The 20,201-nt window shown below is 43.2% G+C and overlaps 1 protein-coding gene across 1 annotated transcript in view; it reads right to left on the bottom strand.

Moving 5' to 3' along the window:
• Positions 1-20,201, bottom strand: part of Pawr (pro-apoptotic WT1 regulator) — an 86,920-nt gene that overhangs the window by 17,416 nt on the left and 49,303 nt on the right. Inside the window, exons 2-3 of the mRNA XM_036169842.1 lie at positions 12,926-13,057; positions 3,910-3,944 (exon numbers count right to left, since the gene is read on the bottom strand). Of these exons, the coding sequence (XP_036025735.1) occupies positions 3,910-3,944; positions 12,926-13,057 (167 nt within the window). The remainder of the gene's footprint in view (positions 1-3,909; positions 3,945-12,925; positions 13,058-20,201) is intronic.

The raw sequence follows: 20,201 nt of genomic DNA, 5'->3' as shown, positions 1-20,201 counted from the left end.
AGGAGTTGAAGAAAACTGTAAAAGGAGAAAAGTAATGGTAAAGTTACGTTAACTACAGAACTGTTAGATGAGACCCACAGTTTTCTCTCACAGCCCAATTTCTGGTCAAAGAGAATATGGCTTAAGAAAGGTTCACTGAACGTAAGCCCCTTTTCTCCTAAAGGTACTAGAGGCCTACTTGGTGCCGGCAGGCTGTGATTGGGTAATAGACATGCAGATGTAACTTCCATGACTTGCATAGGAAGAGTATTAAGAATTCCTTATAGTAGTGGCACACCCCTTTAATCCCAGCACTTGGGAGGCAGAGGTAGGCAGTTCTCAGGGAGTCTGAGGCCAACCTGGTCTACCAAGTAAGTTCCCGGACAGCCAAGGCTATCTTGAACTCCACCACCAATAAAAGAATTGCTTATGCCGGGGTGGTGGTGGCTCATGCCTTTAATCCCAGCACTCGGGAGGCAGAGACAGGAGGATCTCTGTGAGTTCAAGGCCAGCCTGGTCTACAGAGTGAGATCCAGGAAAGGCGCAAAGCTACACAGAGAAACCCTGTCTCAAAAAACAAAAAACAAAGAATTACTTACTAGCTTACATAACAAGCCAGCTACTAATGACCTAGACGTGCTTCTGAACACTCAGAGAGTCACCACAGAAAAGCAAAACAGAAAAGCTTTACTACCGGTTGCTTGTATTCCACATTCAAACGCAAGAGGCACAGTCTAACCCAGAAAACCCCATCCTTGCCAAGTGCTTAAGGACCCACCTTCTCTTTCTCCAAACCTAATCAAGGTATTAGAAACCGAACCGAGTAAACACTCTACTGACAGAATTGCACACTGGGAAAATTAAAAACCCACAAACACCCGCTGGTGTCCCGTCTTTCCCAAACTGAATATCAAAAATGCCACGGCCTTCGTCTCCACAGATGTAAAATTTAAAACGAAAACAAAACAGTGAGTGTGTAGAGGACTTTCGAGATGGACAGTAGCCCAAGCACCGCATGGCCAGCCTGACGCTCCAGGGAGCTAAAAACCTGCACCCTCACCATTTATAAGAGAAAACGAGTGTAGAACCACCGAGAAGAGCACATGGGGCCGGAGACTCGAAACCCCTAGAGACAGTTCAGTCATTGCTGTCCGTGTCTGTGAAAGCCATTCCGTGTATAGAAAATATTGTCTCACACACGACGGCAGCAGGGTTTTATCTGTTAGGCTATTCCTCATTTTTGTCGTCTCCATTTGTCAAGAGACACCCATTCTCTGATCGCCGCGACAGCTTGCTGACAGATTAGTGACAGTAATGAACTGCTGACAGACCGTGTAAGATTGTCCTGGGAGATGGAGACTGGGTAGTTTCAGACTCTCAGCTCTGCCCTTGGACTCTACGGGAAGAGTCACTACAAGTCAGTGAAAACTTACGACGAATTTTAATTTCATGATTTACTCGTTTAAAAACAGGTTCTCGCCAAACAGCTCAGCCTCGCCTCAAACGGCACCATTCCCCTTGTCCTCTCGGGGGGCTTTGGTTATTTAAAAGTATTCTTAGCCATATTAATCAGGGCTAGATCTCTGAAAGCTGAAAAGTAACAAATCACAGGCTTTAGGCTACAAAAATAAAAGTGTAAGCAGATAACATGTCACATGGAAAATAACAGTTTCAAACCTTAAAAATAAAAATTTATACACACACACACACACACACCATGGGAAACAATTTCTTACTAATTTAACACAACAGCAATTTTGTAACAGCTTTGGAGAGGACTGTTTCTGTTACTGTCTTAAAGTGTGTGTGTGTGTGTGTGTGTGTGTGTGGTGTGACTGTGTGTGTGCGCACATGCACCTGTGTTGTATGTCTCTGTGTGATTGTGTGTTTGTGTGTGTGTCTGTGTTCTGTCTATGTGTGTGAGTGCATCTGTGCTGTGTGTGTGTGTGTGTGTGTGTGTCTGTGTCTGTCTATGTGCGCACATATAAGTGCAGTACCTACAGAGGCCAGAAGAGGGTGACAGAGCTAGAGCTACCAGGAGTTGTGAGCTGCCTGATGGGGTGCTAGGAAAAGAACTCTGGTCCTCTGCAAAAGCAGTCCTCACTCTAAACTGCTGGGCCCCTGATGAGAATTTCAGGTGAATCAATCCAATTCAAGAACACAAATATAAAAGTGCTGTTTATAATTTAAATTTCAATTAGAATAAATACGTATAACACAGTTGATAAATGATCAAATTTCATCTCTGTTTCCCCAACAAACAAAACAAGGGTGGTAATTTTTCTTTCTTTTGAAAATATATCTGTGAATGGTTCAAATCAAAGCTAATTTGGCCGTGGTTTCTGGCAAAAGAAAATTTATTCTGTTTGGATGAATCTTGTCATGGTAAATAAAAACTACTCAGCACTCTATTAAAGAAGCATGTTTCCTTATATGCACACAAAGATTGTGTAGACATGGAAATAAAAGCAACAGCAAACATCACGTGCTTCCTAGGGGTTGGAGATGTTCAGGAGCACAGGTTCACTCCCATCCTTCTCATCACAGATCCCACCAAAGATATAAGCACAATTACATGTTACCTGTGCTTGCCTGGTATTAAAGCTGAGAGTGCTTACTAGTAAAATCTTACACTGTAACATATGAACAGACAAAAGCAAAGGTTTTATGTGTGTAAGTCTCGGGATGACCTTGTGTGTCTGAGCTGGAGTGAGACCATCTGAACTCAGATCTACTATCTGCTGGCAACTAGGTTTGTATTTTTCAGGAAACTATTCCATGTTTTAAGCCCTGCTTCCTTTATCTATAAAATACAAGTAGGTATTTGATCTACCTTATAAGCCAACCCAGAGAGCCACATGATTGAGATACGTGAGCATCTTAACATCTCAACAAAACCCTTCTCCAACTATAGCACCCTCTTGGCAACCTTTGTGGCCCCCTCAGGGAAGACGGTGACGTGATGTGGGGCACCAAACAGGTACCGAAGCCCTAACTGCCCATGTGATGGCTGTGGAGATGCCACCGCTGGGAAAGAATTAGCTTCACATGGCGTCATGGGGGTGGACACCCTCACAGTGTGGTTAGTGCCCATAGCAGGACAGAGGATTTGACGTCAACTCCGACAAAGAACACAGCAAGATGCCCAACTGCAAACTGGGTCTTAGAGAGACCACCCCTTTCCCCAACATATACCACTACCATTGCCACCACTGACCAGGCAGGCTGGCTCCCCAGTCTCTTGTTTAAGCCAACTAGTTTACAGCATTTTTGTCATTATGCTTGGCCTCCTATGAAACGACTAGGCTCTTAGTGGTTCAGAGTTTCATAGAGAAGTCCAAACCTGCTTCTTAAAACTGTCAACATCACATCTATGGTCTATATTAAAAAAAACCTGCAGTCTAACTGCTCGTGTGTGTGTGTGTGTGTGTGTGTGTGTGTGTGTGTGTGTGTGTGTGAGAGAGAGAGAGAGGTCCATTTGACTAATATATCTACAGGACAACAAAGTGGCCTGGTTATCGTTATCAAACTCAGAGATGTTTTCAGATTAGGCCTAGATTTGCTTAGCTCAGATATATTTAATAATGGTCCTCAAACCTGTCATTTATGGCATTTTGTTATTACATGTGGTCTCTCCCTGTATTGCCAATGTGTAACTGTACAGAGGAAAACCAATTCTAAGATTCTCTTTAAGAGCCATGAAGATTCACAGTGCGGACAGTTTTCAAAGGCTCTGGGATGGGACAGAAACAAGCCAGGGCTGATTGATGCTATACTTCTGTCTACAAGGGAATTTCTTCTGAAGAACACAATATTACGGTTTGGTTTTTTGTTTCTAATGGCAGTGACTCAAAGCAGTTCTAGTTAGTCAAATCATATCAAAACAGGCACTTGCCTCAAGCCTGTAAGTTACAATGCTACGATTCTTACCTCTTGTATCTGCCTGGAACTGTTCTTGACGGGTCCTGTAAAATAAAATATGAGAAATCAGCTGTGTGTGTGTGTCAATACACTACCGATTGCAGAAAAACAGTAACTGTGCTTGCACTAAGAATGCTTCACACTGCTGATCAAACAAAAACAAAATGAGCCTGTATCTGGTTTTTCAGCCCAAACCAACCATGTTTTAAATACTGAAATACTTTGGTTGTGAGCCTAGCCTTTAATGGCTAAGCCATCTCTCCAGCCCGGAATATTTTATTTTATTATTTTTTGTTTTGTTTTGTTTTTCGAGATAAGGTTTCTCCGTGTAGCTTTGCACCTTTCCTGGAACTCACTCTGTAGCTCAGGCTGGCCTTGAACTCACAGAGATCCACCTGCCTCTGCCTCCCAAGTGCTGGGATTAAAGGCATGTGCCATTAGATGTAGTTTGTGTTACAATTTTCTCCTTCTTTTTCCTGTTCTTGTTCTTCTCCTCCTCCTCCTCCTCCTCCTCCTCCTCCTCCTCCTCCTCCTCCTCCTCTTCTTCTTGGTGAAGGTGTCACATAACAAGGTTGGCCTGGAACCTGCTGAGGGGCTGAGGATAGCCTTGAACAACTGATCTTCCTGCTTCCACCTCTGAGTGTCGGGATTATATATGCGTGCCATCACACCCAGATTATGGCAGGGGATCGATCCCAAGGGCTTGAGTGTGATAAGCAAGCATTCTGTCCTTCTTAGGTACTTCTCTAACCAGATAATCATCATAGTCCATTATAGTCTTAATATTACCTCCCTGTTTTTTATTATGGTCTCATTTTAAAAAATAACAACAAAAAATGGAGTTGGCCTAGCGGTGCATGCCTTTAATCCCAGACTCAGAAGGCAAAATCAGGAGGATCTCTGTGAGTTGAGACCAGCCTGGCCTACATCCAAGACTACATGGAGAGACCCTGTTTCAAAACAAACCAACAAAAATCAAAACAAACAGGCAAATGGGCAAGTGAAGTGGCTCAGTCCTAAAAGCATTGATTGCTCCTGTAGGGCTGGAGTCCAAATCCCAGCTCCCTACCAGCAGCTCACAACCATCTACATGAACCCACCAGCATCTTACAATCATCTCCATAATCCCAGCTCCCTACCCCCAGCTCACAGCCATTACATAATGTTGACCCCAGTTCAACACTAGCAGCTCACAGCCATCTACATGAACCCACCAGCATCTTACAATCATCTCCATAATCCCAGCTCCCTACCCCCAGCTCACAGCCATTACATAATCCCAGCTCCCCACCAGCAGCTCACAACCATCTCCATAATCCCAGCTCCCTACCCCCAGCTCACAGCCATTACATGATCCCAGCTCCCCACCAGCAGCTCACAGCCATCTACATAATCCCAGCTGCCTGGTGCCCTCTTCTGGCCTCTGTTGACACTTGCATTTACACAGATATACACATACATATAAAATAAATAATAAAAACTTAAAAAACTATAACACCACACACACACACACACACACACACACACACAGAGAGAGAGAGAGAGAGAGAGAGAGAGAAAGAAAGACAGAGAGAGAAAGAGAGAAATTAACTTTTTAAAACTATAGCTAAAAATAACAAAAGTACATATTACTGCAATGACCCTAAGCTACAAAAATAAAAAGAGGAGACAGACAGACTGCTCAAAGTTAATATTAACTAGGGTGGAAAATTACTGTGCAAATAAGTAGGCAGTAACTGTGATAAGCCTGGGCTCCTCACATACGTTTTCAGTTTCATCTCAATAAAACACATCAAATTTAAGCAGCGAGCCCCTTTCAAACTGATAACAGTGTTATGTCTAAAGGAGATTATATAATTAAAGAATTTCTGGTCTGGTTAAAATGAAAGAATCAGCTCACTTTATAAGGCGGAAACACTAACGAGACTGCGACTAACTGACGCCACGGCATAGCAACCCTGGCAAGAGTCGGGCAAACCCATCAGGAGGAAGAGCCAAGCCACCTTCCAACCAGACATGCAACTGAGACCATGAGTTCAGGTTTCTCCCGGTGCCCGAACAGGAAGTAGCGGTAATGCCCACTGTATTGTGGGATTACAGGATATACGAGAACAGAGCAATCGGTACAACAGGCTGGCAGTGGAGTTGGCGTGAGTTTAGAGAGCTAAACGGGGTATAAAATCTTTGTCAACATTTCCAATATACACTAACTACTCCCAATAAATTCTCACTAAAGTGGAGTAAACCACTAAAAAGATACACTTATCTCAATGTTTCATTTTTATTCCTTATTTCTCAGGTAAAATATGAGCTTCTGGATGCTTGTCCCTGCCCCCAAATCTAGAGAAATCACTTTCTTAGCAATCTAACATTACAGGAAAGGAAAATAAAACCAACAAAACCTAAGCGCTTAGGAAGTTATCAGGGGTCCCAAAAGTCAGCTGACAGGATCCTGGAGTGTCTGGGTGGGCCTGATCCCCATGAACAGAACTCGGAACTACTGAGAAGCCTCCTGTGTTGGCTAGTGTGAAGACAACTTCACGGGCCTGGCTATCAGCTGCTCTTAATGCAGAGAGCAACAAAACCCTGGCCAGATGTTTACGACATTTCTTCTCTGTCTGTCATTCTAAAGGCATCCCCTAAAACGAGGAAGGTCAGTCTTTGCTTTTATGTAGTAACTAAGTAAAATATATTCTCTGTTTATAAAAGCATGCTTATCTCCAGAGAATAACAGGAAAGAACAGGTATGTAGACTCTAGCTACCCGGGTAAACGCAACATGATTCTTTTATAAGGGGGAGAATGTTCACGGTTCCTCCACGTGAGAATGGAGTTCTATACAAATATAAACTCTATCGTAGATCTCATAGCTAGAAATTTCATTTCCATGACCACAAAAAAAAAAAAAAAAAAAAAACAAGCAGAGGAGTTAACTAACTTTATAATTACTAGGGACCTTCGTTAATAACCACAGGTAAGTGCTGCAACACTTAAGGCCACTCTAGGTGTGAACTCATCTCCCTCGGCTTGTTACAATGATCTGATTTCATGTATGCCTTCCATCTGTTTACACATCACAGGACCTCAACTGCTCCGGTACCTGTGAGGACTGTGTTCCTGAGACTGTTCTATGTTCCAACGAGGCCGGAGTTTTATTTAAAACTCACGCAAACCTGTTTGTGCTTGGCCAACATTTACGCAGCTCCGCACAGGTACTTCCCCCTTCCTTGAGCGGCATAAACCATCCCCTTGCAAGGAAGATTATGTCAGGAAAAGTAGACTTGAAATCTGTTGCGTAACAGACCTGGGGTTTTCAAAGGATCTCATTACATGGTCCCTGCAAATTCCAAAATGAGGGTCAAGTCCAGCTGTACTTTCTACATGCAATCAGTGCAGGAGACTTTCTCTGCTTTTTTTGTTTTCTTTTGTTTTTTTGAGACAGGATTTCTCTGCGTAGCTTTGGAGCCTGTCCTGAAACTCACTCTGTAGACCAGGCTGGCCTCGAACTCAGACAAAAAGCCTGGCTTTTTCTCCGATTCTTTACACATTTGAACTTCCCATAAGTAAACATGACTCAACCCCAATTTTTGGCTTTGTTATCAATTCATCTGTAGTCTTTAAAAATTTTCGAACAGGTTAGGGATGGGGAAGGTCAGGAAAGACTACAGAGCGCTTTCAGACCGAGGGAGGGTCACAGACAGTGACAGCAACATGGAGTTTGAATTGAATTCCTCTGCTCTGCCTTGGGACAGGATTGGATCGACTAGAAAAACTTCCATGAGGCCCTCGTATGAGTGAAGTGATGTGCTCACTCGGTAGACCTTGTTCTTAGAAAACCAAGTATTCAGGAAGCAGTTTTAGAAGAAAACTGTTTTCTGTATGTTCTTGTGACTTTGCAGCAAGTTGAGATTGTTTGGAAGTAAAAATTACTAATGCCCACTCAGCAACTACCACTGAGAACGAACAGATACATCTTACAAGTAATTTAGATGATATGCAACAGGGCACTTTTTTTTTTCCTTCTTTCTTTCCTTTTTGGTTCTTTGTTTTGTTTTGTGCTGTTTTGTTTTTTTATGACAGGGTTTCTCTGTGTAACTGCCCCAGCTGTCCTGGAACTTGCTCTGTAGACCAGGCTGGCCTTGAACACCCAGAGATCTGCCTCTGCCTCTCGAGTGCTGGGATTAAAGGTGTGCAACACTGTACCACCCAGCCTTCTATCTTTTTTTAATCTTGAAAATGTATTGTGTATTTTCAATCCATAAGCTTTCCTCTGTAAATCTAGTCAAAGAAAACAATTCAAAACACAAATGGTTTAATATATATAAAGTTGTCATTATTGGTGCTTAAAAGAGATTTTAATCAGTCATGATTACCATTAGTGGCTAAATTTGTGCTAATTAGTAAGGTTTAAAAAGAAACTCTATGCTACTGAAAATAAGTTTTTTGTGTTGTTTGTTTGTCTGTTTGTTTGTTTGAAGGCAGGGTCCCATGTTTCCTAGGCTGGCTTCTAACTTAGTATGTAACAGAGGCTGCCTCTGAATATCCACTGTGGTAGAATTACTGACATGTCCAAACACACTTGGCTTGAAATAAGTTTTGAATATTTAAAAAAAAAAAAAAGTTCAGTTGAGCAGTGGTGGCGCATGCCTTTAATCCCAGCACTGGGGGAGGGGGAGCAGAGCCAGGCAGATCTCTGTGAATCCAAGGCCAGCCTGGACTACAGAGTGAGTTCCAGGAAAGGTGCAGAGCTACAGAGAGACCCTGTCTCGAAAAACCAACCAAAAAAGTTCATGCTGGAATATCTACAAAGGGCATTTCAGAAACATAAAAATTCCAAACATACACTTCTTTTCACCCAGCAATTCCAGTATTAGGATTTTATCACACATGTGCAAAGTAATGTGTTCAAGTTTTTCCTATACTGCACTGTTTTTAATAGCAAAAAAATTATAAGCAACCTTAACAAAATTTAGCTTGAAATTTTAGTACATCTATATATAAAATGGAATGTTCTACATCTGTGAAAAATAATACAGAAGCCCCTCGTGGACTACTGCAGAAGTCCATTTACAGTATCAAGTGAAAAAATAGGATGCAATACAGCCCAGATACAATACTGCAAAGACAAAAGTGTGTTTATCGGCCTTTCATTACCATGACAAAATTCAGGATAAACAACTTCAAAGGAAGTTGGCTTAAACTCCCTCCTTCCTAGTTTCAGAGGTTTTGGCCCATGGCTGGCTGTCTCCATTGCTACAGGCCTGTTGTGAAGCTGAGCTGCATGGAAGAGGGCAGAGAGGCCTACTTCATAATGGCTGAAGACACAACATGGCCCCCCTTTTGGACTAGGAACCATATCCCAATAAGGCCATCAGATTATATCATCCACCAACAGAATAATCTTGTAATGAAGCCAAAATCACAACTGAACATTGCTATGGGACCGAGCCTTTAGCATACATGCCATTTTTTGAAGAACATTTTGTATCCAAAAATGGATGGATGGATAGGTGGGTAGATAGGTGGATGGATGGATGGGTGGAGGATGGGGGGATGGATGGGTGGGTGGGTAGATGGATGGATGGGTGGACAGACAAACAGACAGAGATAGCTTTCATTTGTAGGTTAGTTCTGAAGCTGTATGCAGAAAAGATATACTAGCTGCTTCCAAGAAGGCAGCCAGGCAGTTGACAACTTTTAACCATACAGTTATGCCTTTTGAATTTTGTGTCACATGGTCACATGCCTTCCAAAAAAAAAAAAAAAAACCAAAAAAAACCTAAAGAGTAAGACTCCATAGTTCATAGAAAACAAAACATAAAGGAACTTAACAACCACGCCATGTACCATTTCTTTCCGTGTTCTATTACTTTCTAAATTGACTTAAAAAGCTTGCACGACTGTGTTTAAAACCTGTATGGAGCTATCACTAACAATAAGAAAGCATATGAGGGTTGAGGATTTAGCTCAGTTCAATCCTCAGCTCAAAAAAGAAAAAAGAAAAAAAAAAAAAGAAACTCTGTCTCAAAGAAAGCATATGTATGAATCTTCATTTTCTATTACCAGGGTCGGTATCTCACTAAAAATTGAAACCAGAAATAAAATATTCTAACCACTCGCAAAGCGCGCTGTCAAGCCAAACTCACATTGAAATTAGCAGTCTTTGTTTCTAAAGACTTCCTTCCCTGAGCGGCTCAGATCTGTAGGCAATGCCAAGATGCAGCCTTTCTCTCGGCCCTATGAAAATTAAAAAAGCAAAAAAAAAGAAAAAAGAAAAAAGGCCAGGCAGTGGTGGTGCACGCCTGTAATCCCAGCACTTGGGAGGCAGAGCCATGTGGATTTTTCTGTGAGTTCAAGGCCAGCCTGGTCTACAGAGCTAGTCCAGGACAGGCTCCAAAGCTACAGAGAAACCCTGTCTCGAAAAACAAACAAACAAAAAAAATATTAAAAAAATAAACAAGCAATGATGCTAAGTTGCTGGTCCCTTCTCCCTCTCCCTCTCCCTCTCCCTCTCCCACACCACTCCTCTAGATTCTGGTGCTGTAAATATCTACCCTTTAGGAGCAAGAGGGACTGCAAATTGAGATTGTAGCTCAGAGAGATGTCAACTATGTGGACGGAGCATTTCCTGTTCCCGTTGCCACCTCTGATGAGGCAATTAGGGAGGCCCGTGGAGAAGATTTAGCTTCACTCTCATGCTAAGCAAACGGCCTGGCAAAATAACATTTGAAGCCAAGGTCACCAGCGAGTGACCAACCTTTAATCCCAATTACTAATAAAACAAACAGACAGACAGAAATGGAAGAAACAAAGAGCAGGCCTGGGAAGAGCTCAGAACAGTTCAATGAAGACAGATGCTTCAGGGCAGAGAACTCTTGAGGGCCAGCTCGGCTGAACCGGAAGTCCATGTGAGCGTGCATGCACTAGAAATAATTAGACTGCAGCAGACCGAGCCTTTTTTTATAGAAAGAAGTCAGCCCTTTGTCTACAGACACTGTCTGATGTTATGTTGGTATGCTTTCATTCTTAAAGTGTCCAGAGTAAGCAGATGGGCAAGAACAGAAACCAGGTGTAGACTTTCAATTACAATGGTGTATTATCTCCACCACAGCGAGCTAAACTTTTATCATGTGGAGGCCATCACTGAAAGAGGACCAGGTTTAATTTTCATTTTGTTAAACAGAAAGGTAGAGGTGCTTTAGATTATGACCAATCACACACAGTTGAGAGGAGCAACGTGCTTAGCATTATACCAGGGCGCTACTCTCCACAGAGCCACGATGCCATTGCGGACAGACAGGAACAGAAACTGGGGGGTGAGGGGGATGAGGGGTTCTCTACAAATTTCTGTTGTCAGTAACTTCAGCCTTAGGGAAGAGAGAGAAGTTCTTCTCTGTATTTCCTAACCGCTTCCAAACAGTCTGCCTCCCTCTGTCAGATGTCTTATTAATGTTGCAAGATAGCAAGTAGACACGGATTTAATATGTTCATCATTAAGCACAGAAAGGTGTGTGGTCCTCTGAAATGCCTTTTAAAGCCATATAATAATAAAATGAATTTAGAAAATCAAGACTAGGGGCTGGAGATGCAGCTCCATTGGTAAATCGCGTGCCTACCAAGCATAAAGGCCTGGGTTCATTTACCAGCACAGAAAAGCTGCGCATGGCGGTGCACACCTGTAATCCTAGCACTCAGAGAAAGGAAGGGCGGAGGTTCGAGGTCATCCTTGCTACATAGGAAGGATGAGGTTAGCAGCCTCAAGATATTAGACTTTTCTAGGGACAAAGGGGGAGGGGAGAAGAAGGGAGGGAAGACCAGAACTCTGAAAACACATGATGATCTTGGGATGCAAACTGTATACTGGCAGCACTGGAAGGCAAAGGCAGGGGGATCACAACTTTGAGGCCCACCTGGGGATACACAGCAAGTTCAAGGCCAGCCTAGGCTACATCGAAAGACCCTGTCCTAAAAAAAGAAAAACCTGGGTGTGGTGGCTCATGCTTATAACGCCAGCTCCAGGGAGGCAGAGACGGGCAGAGCCCCGAGGCTGACTCACCAGCCAGCTTCGCCTACTTGGCAAGTACCAGGACATTGAAAGACCTTGTCTCAAAAAGAAGTGGCCAGTATCTGAGGTATGACATCTGAGATGAGTTGTATCTTCTGGCCTGTGCATGTACACACAGATGTGGAGAGAGAAAGAGAGGGAAGAGAGGGAGGAAGAGGGGAAGGGAGGGAAAAAGTATGTGTGTGTGTGTGTGTGTGTGTGTGTATGTGTGTGTGAGAGAGAGAGAGAGAGAGAGAAACAGAGACAGAGAGAGAGAGAGAGGGGCCAGGCAGGCAGACTTACAATGTCACAAAAATTAACAAGACCCAGACCAATTATACCAATAATATTTCAAAACACACTTAACATAACTGATTCCAGAGATGAGAGACACATCAGGGCAGTGGATTCTGTGTCCTGAGAGACACCCCCCCCAAAAAAAAAATATTCATTCTATAGTGTGATCTGTTTCATCATCAAAGTAAGCAACTCAAGTGAAACTGAATTACGTTTTATTTCCAAAAATACTTTAAACTAGACAGAAAGGCAAGTGTTTCTGTGAACTTTAAGGTGACTCTATTCACTGTGCCAGGCTCTGCATAAGACTGTATCATGTCTAAAGAGTGGACTGCGGAAACCGGGTCCCATGTTTGCTTCTTCAATGAAGTTAGGATCCAAAAGTCAGCCTACGACAGAACGGGACACTCAGCTCAACCACTCCATCCTTACATTTAAGTAACAAGACAGTGCTGATTTTTCTTGTTTGTTTTTACAGCTGGTGTCACCTAAACCCAGCCAGTCAGTCAGACAATAGTCTCTGCTCAGGGACCGAGCACCAAACAATGATCAAGTCAGTCAGTATTTGGATAGAAGGGATCCGAGGTTAAACCCACAGGAAGTGAGATTGGAAAAATGATTAAGAGCAGCTTAAAAGACTGTGGTTCCAATAGCCAGGGACTTGCTGGCCATTTTCAAGGCTCACCTGGGACAGGTAGGAAGTGCCCGGATCTAAGAGGCTGGCCGCTTCGTTCTGGATGGTGTTCTGTTGTGTGATGGCGTCTTCTCGATTCCGCTCTTTCTGACCTGCTTCATCATCGTCGTACTCATCTAAGCACTGAGAGAAAGGAGAGTCTCCATTACAGGCCCCATCGAAGTAACAGAATGCTTTAGCAGTATTTAAAAACACACCGTCTAGCATTAAAAAAAAAAAAAAAAGTCTGTATTTAGCTGGGCGGTGGTGGCACACACCTTTAATCTCAGTACTCGGGAGGCAGGAGCAGGTAGATCTCTGAGTTCAAGGCCAGCCTGGTCTACAGAGCGAGAAGAGAGTCCCAGGACAGCCAGAACTACACAGAAAAACCCTGTCTCAAAAGACCAAAACCAGCCGGGTGGTTGCTGTGGATATCGCTCTGTGTAAAGAAAGTTCTGATTGGCCAGTGGCCAGGCAGGAAGTATAGGCGGGACAAGAGAGAAGAGAATTCTGGGAAGTAGAAGACTGGAGAGAGACTCCACCAGCCGCCGCCATGAAAAGCAACATGTAAAGACACTGGTAAGCCGCAAGCCATGTGGCAAAGTATAGACTAACAGAAATGGGTTAATTTAAGATAGAAGAAGCAGATAACAAGAAGCCTGCCACGGCCATACAGTTTCTAAACAATGTAAGTTTCTGTGTGCTTTCTTGGTTGGGTCTGAGCGACTGTGGGACTGGCGGGTGAGAGAGATTTGTCCTGACTGGGCCAGGCAGGAAAACTCTAACTACAAATGGTGCCCAACGTGTTGGCAAGACTTTCCACCTAAAACCTGAGAAAAAAAGATTCCAAGACAGAGCTAAAAACAGCTTCCTAGTTGTCTCTCTCAAGTTAGCGGCAGCCTGCAGGTTTGAGCTACTATGGCGGGTTCCTGGCATGTGCGTCTGACCTGCAGTGTGATGGGAATGAGGAGTCTACAAGTGGCACTTTACTCTGCTGCATGGTAGATTTAGCCTTTGCTAGTTTAAAAAAAAAAAAAAAAAAAAGGTTCTGGCTATGCACTGCTTTGATAGTTGATGGTACACGTGGCTCTAAACCCAAAGCTGGCTGTAAACTGTACCACTGCCATGTTGGGAAGCTGATGTGGGCGGAGCCAGCAGCCACAGCAGTGTTTCAGTCTTACAAAGATGGATATTACACAGAGAATCTGGTTTATGTTGTCTTTGGGATTTTTAATTGCAGAAAAATATTTGATCATAAAAGCTGTTGAGTTAAACAAATATGTAAATTTTAAAGGTACCTTGACTTCAAAATTTGGATATAAGGATATGTTGCTTTGGAAAAGAGTCTCTGCTTTTGTTTCCACAGAAAGCCAGAGGCTGTGGATTTGTTCCAGATTAAGATACATCAGGTTTGATCAGCCAAGACCACCTGAAAGGTCTCCAATGACACCATGGCCCAGATGATCCAACATCCAGAATGGTTTCAAGGCAACTGGCTCAGAGGTTCACCCTAATGGACTACTCCATAATCCTAAAATTTTCTTTGTGTCCCCATAAGATACAGCGCCCCCCTCCAGCATGAAGTAGTAATAGAAACTACGCCCACATTCCCAAAATTATCAAGCTGGCTTTGGAGATGGAATTGGCTCACTCCTTCTCTAAACCCAGACGTATTTTTAAAAGAAAAGGTTAAGAGATTCTTGTGTCCCAAATCAGAAGAGCCCTCTGGTGCAGGACAGAGAAAAACCACTATTTTATTTTAAACAGGTTGATTATAAATGCAATCTCTTTCTAAAGATAAAAAGGGGATATGATATAGATATGATAGGATGAAAGGGTAGATTAATGAACTTACTTCTAAAGAGCAACAACTCATTTAAAATGTTTTACATTGGTATAGATTTTAGTCTATTGATACAAACTTAAAGTTAATTTTGTTATACTGTGTGTATATTTCTACTCGTGTTTAAGGTATTACGTTTGTATAGCTCATTTTAAATTGAAATGGATAATTAAAAATAGATTAATAACTGGTCATCTATGATAATCATACTCATAGCCATGTTAGTTAAGTCTTCTAGGTATACAAAGAGATATTTCAGATAGACAGGTAATCTTCAAACACTTCAAAGGTCTACAGAATATGGCATTTAAAATATTTTTAAAATTTAGACTTTCTGGACAGTAAGACATGTCTGCTCCTGGCAGCACTGATTTACTTCAGAGAGGAGGATGGGCATTGAAGACACTTCATATGGAGTTTATCTTCACCTTAACAAAAATAGCCATTTGGACAAGAAACTGTTCTTGCCTGGACTGCTCGATCACCTGGACATGCAGGACCCATAGAAAGGTGACCACTGGAACTTTGCTTGACAAAATGGTCCTTCAGGTTCCTGCTTCACAGAGGAAACTGCCAGACATTCTACAAGACACTGAGAGAAGTGACCGAGAGACTCTAGCCCTGTGGGCTGAAGACAAATGCCCCAACTTTACAAAGGAATATTAGGTGACTGTCCAGGCTGCCAGCTGTCTCTGTCTACCCTGCAAGACTCCTGAAAAATGCTTAACATCCTTCTCCCAGTTCTCAGGTAATAATATATCCTTCTGAGGTCTTTGATGTGGTTGAAGGCTAGATAGTTATAATTTCCTCAATTATGATAAAAGATAAGTTAGCTATAAAACCTTAGACTCACAAATATAAGATAGGTAGGCTATCTTCTTTAATATTATAACTGTAATTCTTGCTTGATAATTGTTTTGTTATATGTAATTGTACTATGTAAAAGTTAAAACCTTCCTTAAAAAAAAAAAAAAGAAAAGGGGAAGTGCTGTGGATATCGCTCTGTGTAAATAAAGTTCTGATTGGCCAGTGGCCAGGCAGGAAGTATAGGCGGGACAAGAGAGTAGAGAATTCTGGGAAGTAGAAGACTGGAGAGAGACTCCACCAGCCGCCACCATGAAAAGCAACATGTAAAGACACTGGTAAGCCGCAAGCCATGTGGCAAAGTATAGACTAACAGAAATGGGTTAATTTAAGATAGAAGAAGCAGATAACAAGAAGCCTGCCACGGCCATACAGTTTCTAAACAATGTAAGTTTCTGTGTGCTTTCTTGGTTGGGTCTGAGCAACTGTGGGACTGGCGGGTGAGAGAGATTTGTCCTGACTGCAGGCCAGGCAGGAAAACTCTAACTACAGGTGGTGGTGGTGCACGCCTGTAATCCCAGCACTCGGGAGGCAGAGGCAGGTGGATCTCTGTGAGTTCGAGGCCAGCCTGGTCTATAAAGCAAGTTCCAGGACAGCCTCCAAAGCTTCAGAGAAAACCTGTCTCGAACCCCCCCCCCCCCCCCCCAAAAAAACGAACCAACCAAACAAAAACAAAACACAACAAAATCTGTATGTGGTCATAAATTAAGTTCACACAATAAAGATGGTCCCTTTTGGCAATATATGCGTTCCATTCCTGTAAATTAAATTGTCTCCTAAATTCCAACACCTTTATATTCTCACCCGTGACAACGTATCTTTTTTCAAAGCTCTAATTACTAATGACAAGTTTCCCAAAGAAATTGCTCATTCCTTCTTTCAACACGGAAACTCACTATGCCCGCCTGAAACACGCGCTCTGCACAGGGCAACACCCTAAGCACGGAATTTACAGTTCAGTGAGGAAGGAAGGCGTGTGTGTGTGTGTGTGTGTGTGTGTGTGTGTGTGTGTGTGTGTGTGTGTGAGAGAGAGAGAGAGAGAGAGAGAGAGAGGTCATTTTCTGTCTTCATTCACATTGCCTACAAGAATATAGGGAAAGAATATTTTCACATGGGAGTTAAGAAGGCTCTGGAAGAGCTAGTAATTTCAAGGATGGCTATAATTTGGAAGTACACATCGGGACAAAGAGGAATTTCAGATGGTGAGAACAGCATCCTGAAGACGCTTACTAGAGGGTTACTAAAGAGCTGAATCGACCGCACCCATTATCTGTCTCCAAAGCTGCCACAAGGAAACGAACCTGACACAAATCCCTATCCATTATGCTGTTACAGCACTGGCTATGAGCGCCTCAAACACACATCGAACCCAAACACTGACCCACTTAGGCGCTCTCTGAGAGCCAAAAGACCCTGTCTCTGGGCATTGCCTATAAAGACATTAAGACACTGACCAAAACCCAGGTTGGCAGGGGGACACCAGGAGCTACCTGTAAGATCAGGACGGGTCACTGGAGAAACCAAGAAGGGCCACTAGGAGACGTGGAGAGACAGCATGGGGAAGGGGCAGGAGCTGCCAGCTTGTCAAGGGCAACTCAAGGACAAAGTGGACACTGACAGACTTGGAAAGGCATCTACCTAGATGGAGAGGAATCTGGCAACAACCCAGAAGGGCAAAGGAAAGGAATGGACAGGCTGAGACAGTAGAGCACGTTTAGACCCTTCTGGAAAGCAACAGGGTGCTTACACAGGTATGACTCACCTGCGGCTCAGTGGACGAGCCGGGGAGAACTTGGGTGAGAAAAATTATGATTCTGTGCTACTGTTACTGCTTGTAAGTCGACTGCTCTTGACTCCAAGCCAGGAGACCAGTGGCTTCTGCCAGGACTCACAGGTTAGCCTGTGAGCAGCTCCTAAAGGGAGGCCTAGAAAGGCCTAGACTCTGACCTCCAAGAAACAAAGACAGGAAATAACCTGAGGACTTCAGGCAGAAAGCTGTCACGGGTCTTGGAATGGATACATGACCAAAACTGGCTTGGGTGGGGTGTGTGTGTGTGTGTGTGTGTGTGTGTGTGTGTATGCTGGCAATAGCAATCAAGTCCAAATTAATAGGGAATAAAAGTGTTAAAGCTAATTAACAGAATTGATTATTTGAGTTCAGAAAAAATATATAAATCCTAGGCAAATAAAAGGCACAGTCAACAAAAGAAAGCCAACAAATGGCACAAAACTGCCCCTCAGTCCTAATGGCAAAAAGACTCTCTTAGGAGTTTAAGGGGGGAGGCCTTTCTTAAACCAACAGAGACTTGGTTTAATGACATAATACCAACAACATTTAAGAGTAAAATCAGACTCAAGATAGTGATGTCCTCTACCATGTTCTGGAAGTGCTGGGTAACAAACCAGCTCAAGGGTGAGGAAGGAAGCAACTACCACCATTTTATATGATTTTTTTAACTGTAAATTTAAAATATTTATCATTAAAGTTCCTGAAGACTTTTTTTTTTTTTTTTTTTTTTTGATAAATACAAGGAATGAATACCTTCCCAACACAGCAGTAATACACCCTGAAGTAATGCCAACCCTTCAGTGCACAAGGAAGGCTAAGAGGCCAGACTAAGAGGGAGAAGGCTGGGCGGTGGTGGCGCACGCCTTTATTCCCAGCACTCGGGAGGCAGAGGCAGGCAGATCTCTGTGAGTTCGAGACCAGCTTGGTCTACAGAGCAAGTTCCCGCAATGAGTAATCCCATCTTTGGTATTCTGCTCTGGTAGCAATGACTAGGCTCATTCCCCAGGATCTAAACAGCCAACGTCCCCGAGTGTAAGATTTACCATGGGAAGCTCAGAGTTGGAATTCTAAACCACAGGTGTGTACGGGTAGAAAGCCAAAGTTGAGGCAGGTAGCCGTGAGCTCTCTGGACACTGGATCTTCTTTGGTGCAAGCTTATTTTCTGAGACCCAGCCCCTCAACAACCCTTTCCTCTACCACTTCCTGAATTAACTGCAGACCACCCCTGCTGCTGCTGCTGCCGCCGCCGCCACCACCACCACCACCACCACCAGCAAATTAAAATCAAAGCGAAGAATCCAGTACGTGCTTGATAATGAATCACCAAGACGAGACAAATCGAGAAGCCAAATAAAGTTACCCACATTAAGCTCTGCATGTTCTTCCCACGGCACATCCTTTTACCTGCTGCCTGGACACCCAGGCATCTCTGTAAAAGAATGAACCTCTGGGGTTGGGGATTTAGCTCAGTGGTAGAGTGTTTGCCTAGCAAGCGCAAGGCCCTGGGTTTGGTCCTCAGCTCTGAAAACAAAACAAAACAAAACAAAACAAAAAAATGAACCTCACTTTGCAGGTAACTCTCAGAAGGGATTATACGATTATTTACAAACTCTTTAGGACCAGCTGGCAACCAGTCCAGATCTTCCAGATACAGATTTTCTAAAAACCTTTAAGCTGTTTTACACACTTGAAATAAAGGATGTAGAAAACGAGAATCTAACTTGGAACTGGGAGGATGTTCAGTGGGCAGGAGTGCATGCTATGCACGTTTGAGGACTTGAGTTCAAATCTCCAGCACTCGTGTAGAAAGTCAGTTACAGCCACATGAGCACCTGTAACCCCACCATCGTGAGGGGTCAGAGACATGAGGATCACTGGAGGGCTTGCTGACTACCAGGCTAGCTTTGGGGTCAGTGAGGAACATTGTCTCCAGGGACTACGGTGGAGAATGGCAGAGATGACCTACGTGTGAGCCTCTTCCGGGCCTCTGTGGACATCCACACACCCCCACACAGAAATCAAGTCTACTCTTCTCCAAACCACCTTCTCTGCCACTGAAATCTCACACTTCTGTGACAGGTATTTCAGCCATGGCCAGTGTCCTGTCACCATATCTCAGGGCTGAACTCCAGCAAGTCCCCCTAAACAGCAATATCCTATCATAAGAACGCTCTACCATGCATTTCAAGAAAATAATAAACTTAGCTGGGTAGCTTTTAAACACCAAGATGACATTTCCCCAGATAACTAAATCAATCAACCCGCAGTATGAAAAACCTTGAACAACAGAGACAAAGAAGAAAATAAAAACTCTTCCTCTACTTAAACTGCTGTTCATGCGGTACAATTTTCCCACAGGCTTCTCTCCAAGCGGGTGATGGGAGCCCGGCTTGGCGACGTGCTTACATGGCCTCGTCGTTTGCAGGAAACATCCTGGCCCCAGCACAGCACAGACTGTGACTACAGACAATTCGGCCACTCCTGTCTGTGTAGCTAAATAACCCTTCCTATTAATGTTTGGATGTATTTATAAGTTCCATGGCCCTTTAAATATGTTACCAATTTCCATCCCCAAAATCTTACAGGAGGCGATCTGACAAGGACACAGATGATGATGATGATGATGATGATGATGATGATGATGACTACAGTTATTATTTTCTTGAAACACTTTGGGGAAATAATGGTTTCCATGAGCCTCAGTTAGTAGCGTGAACTGTCACAATTTTATTGGCTTTAGGAATCTCTTTATACATCCTCATTTTCCTAGCCAATGTCATCTCAATTTTTGT

Source organism: Onychomys torridus, chromosome 20 (assembly GCF_903995425.1).
Source record: "Onychomys torridus chromosome 20, mOncTor1.1, whole genome shotgun sequence".
NCBI lineage: Eukaryota > Metazoa > Chordata > Mammalia > Rodentia > Cricetidae > Onychomys > Onychomys torridus.
This window is presented reverse-complemented; position numbering and strand designations above follow the sequence as displayed.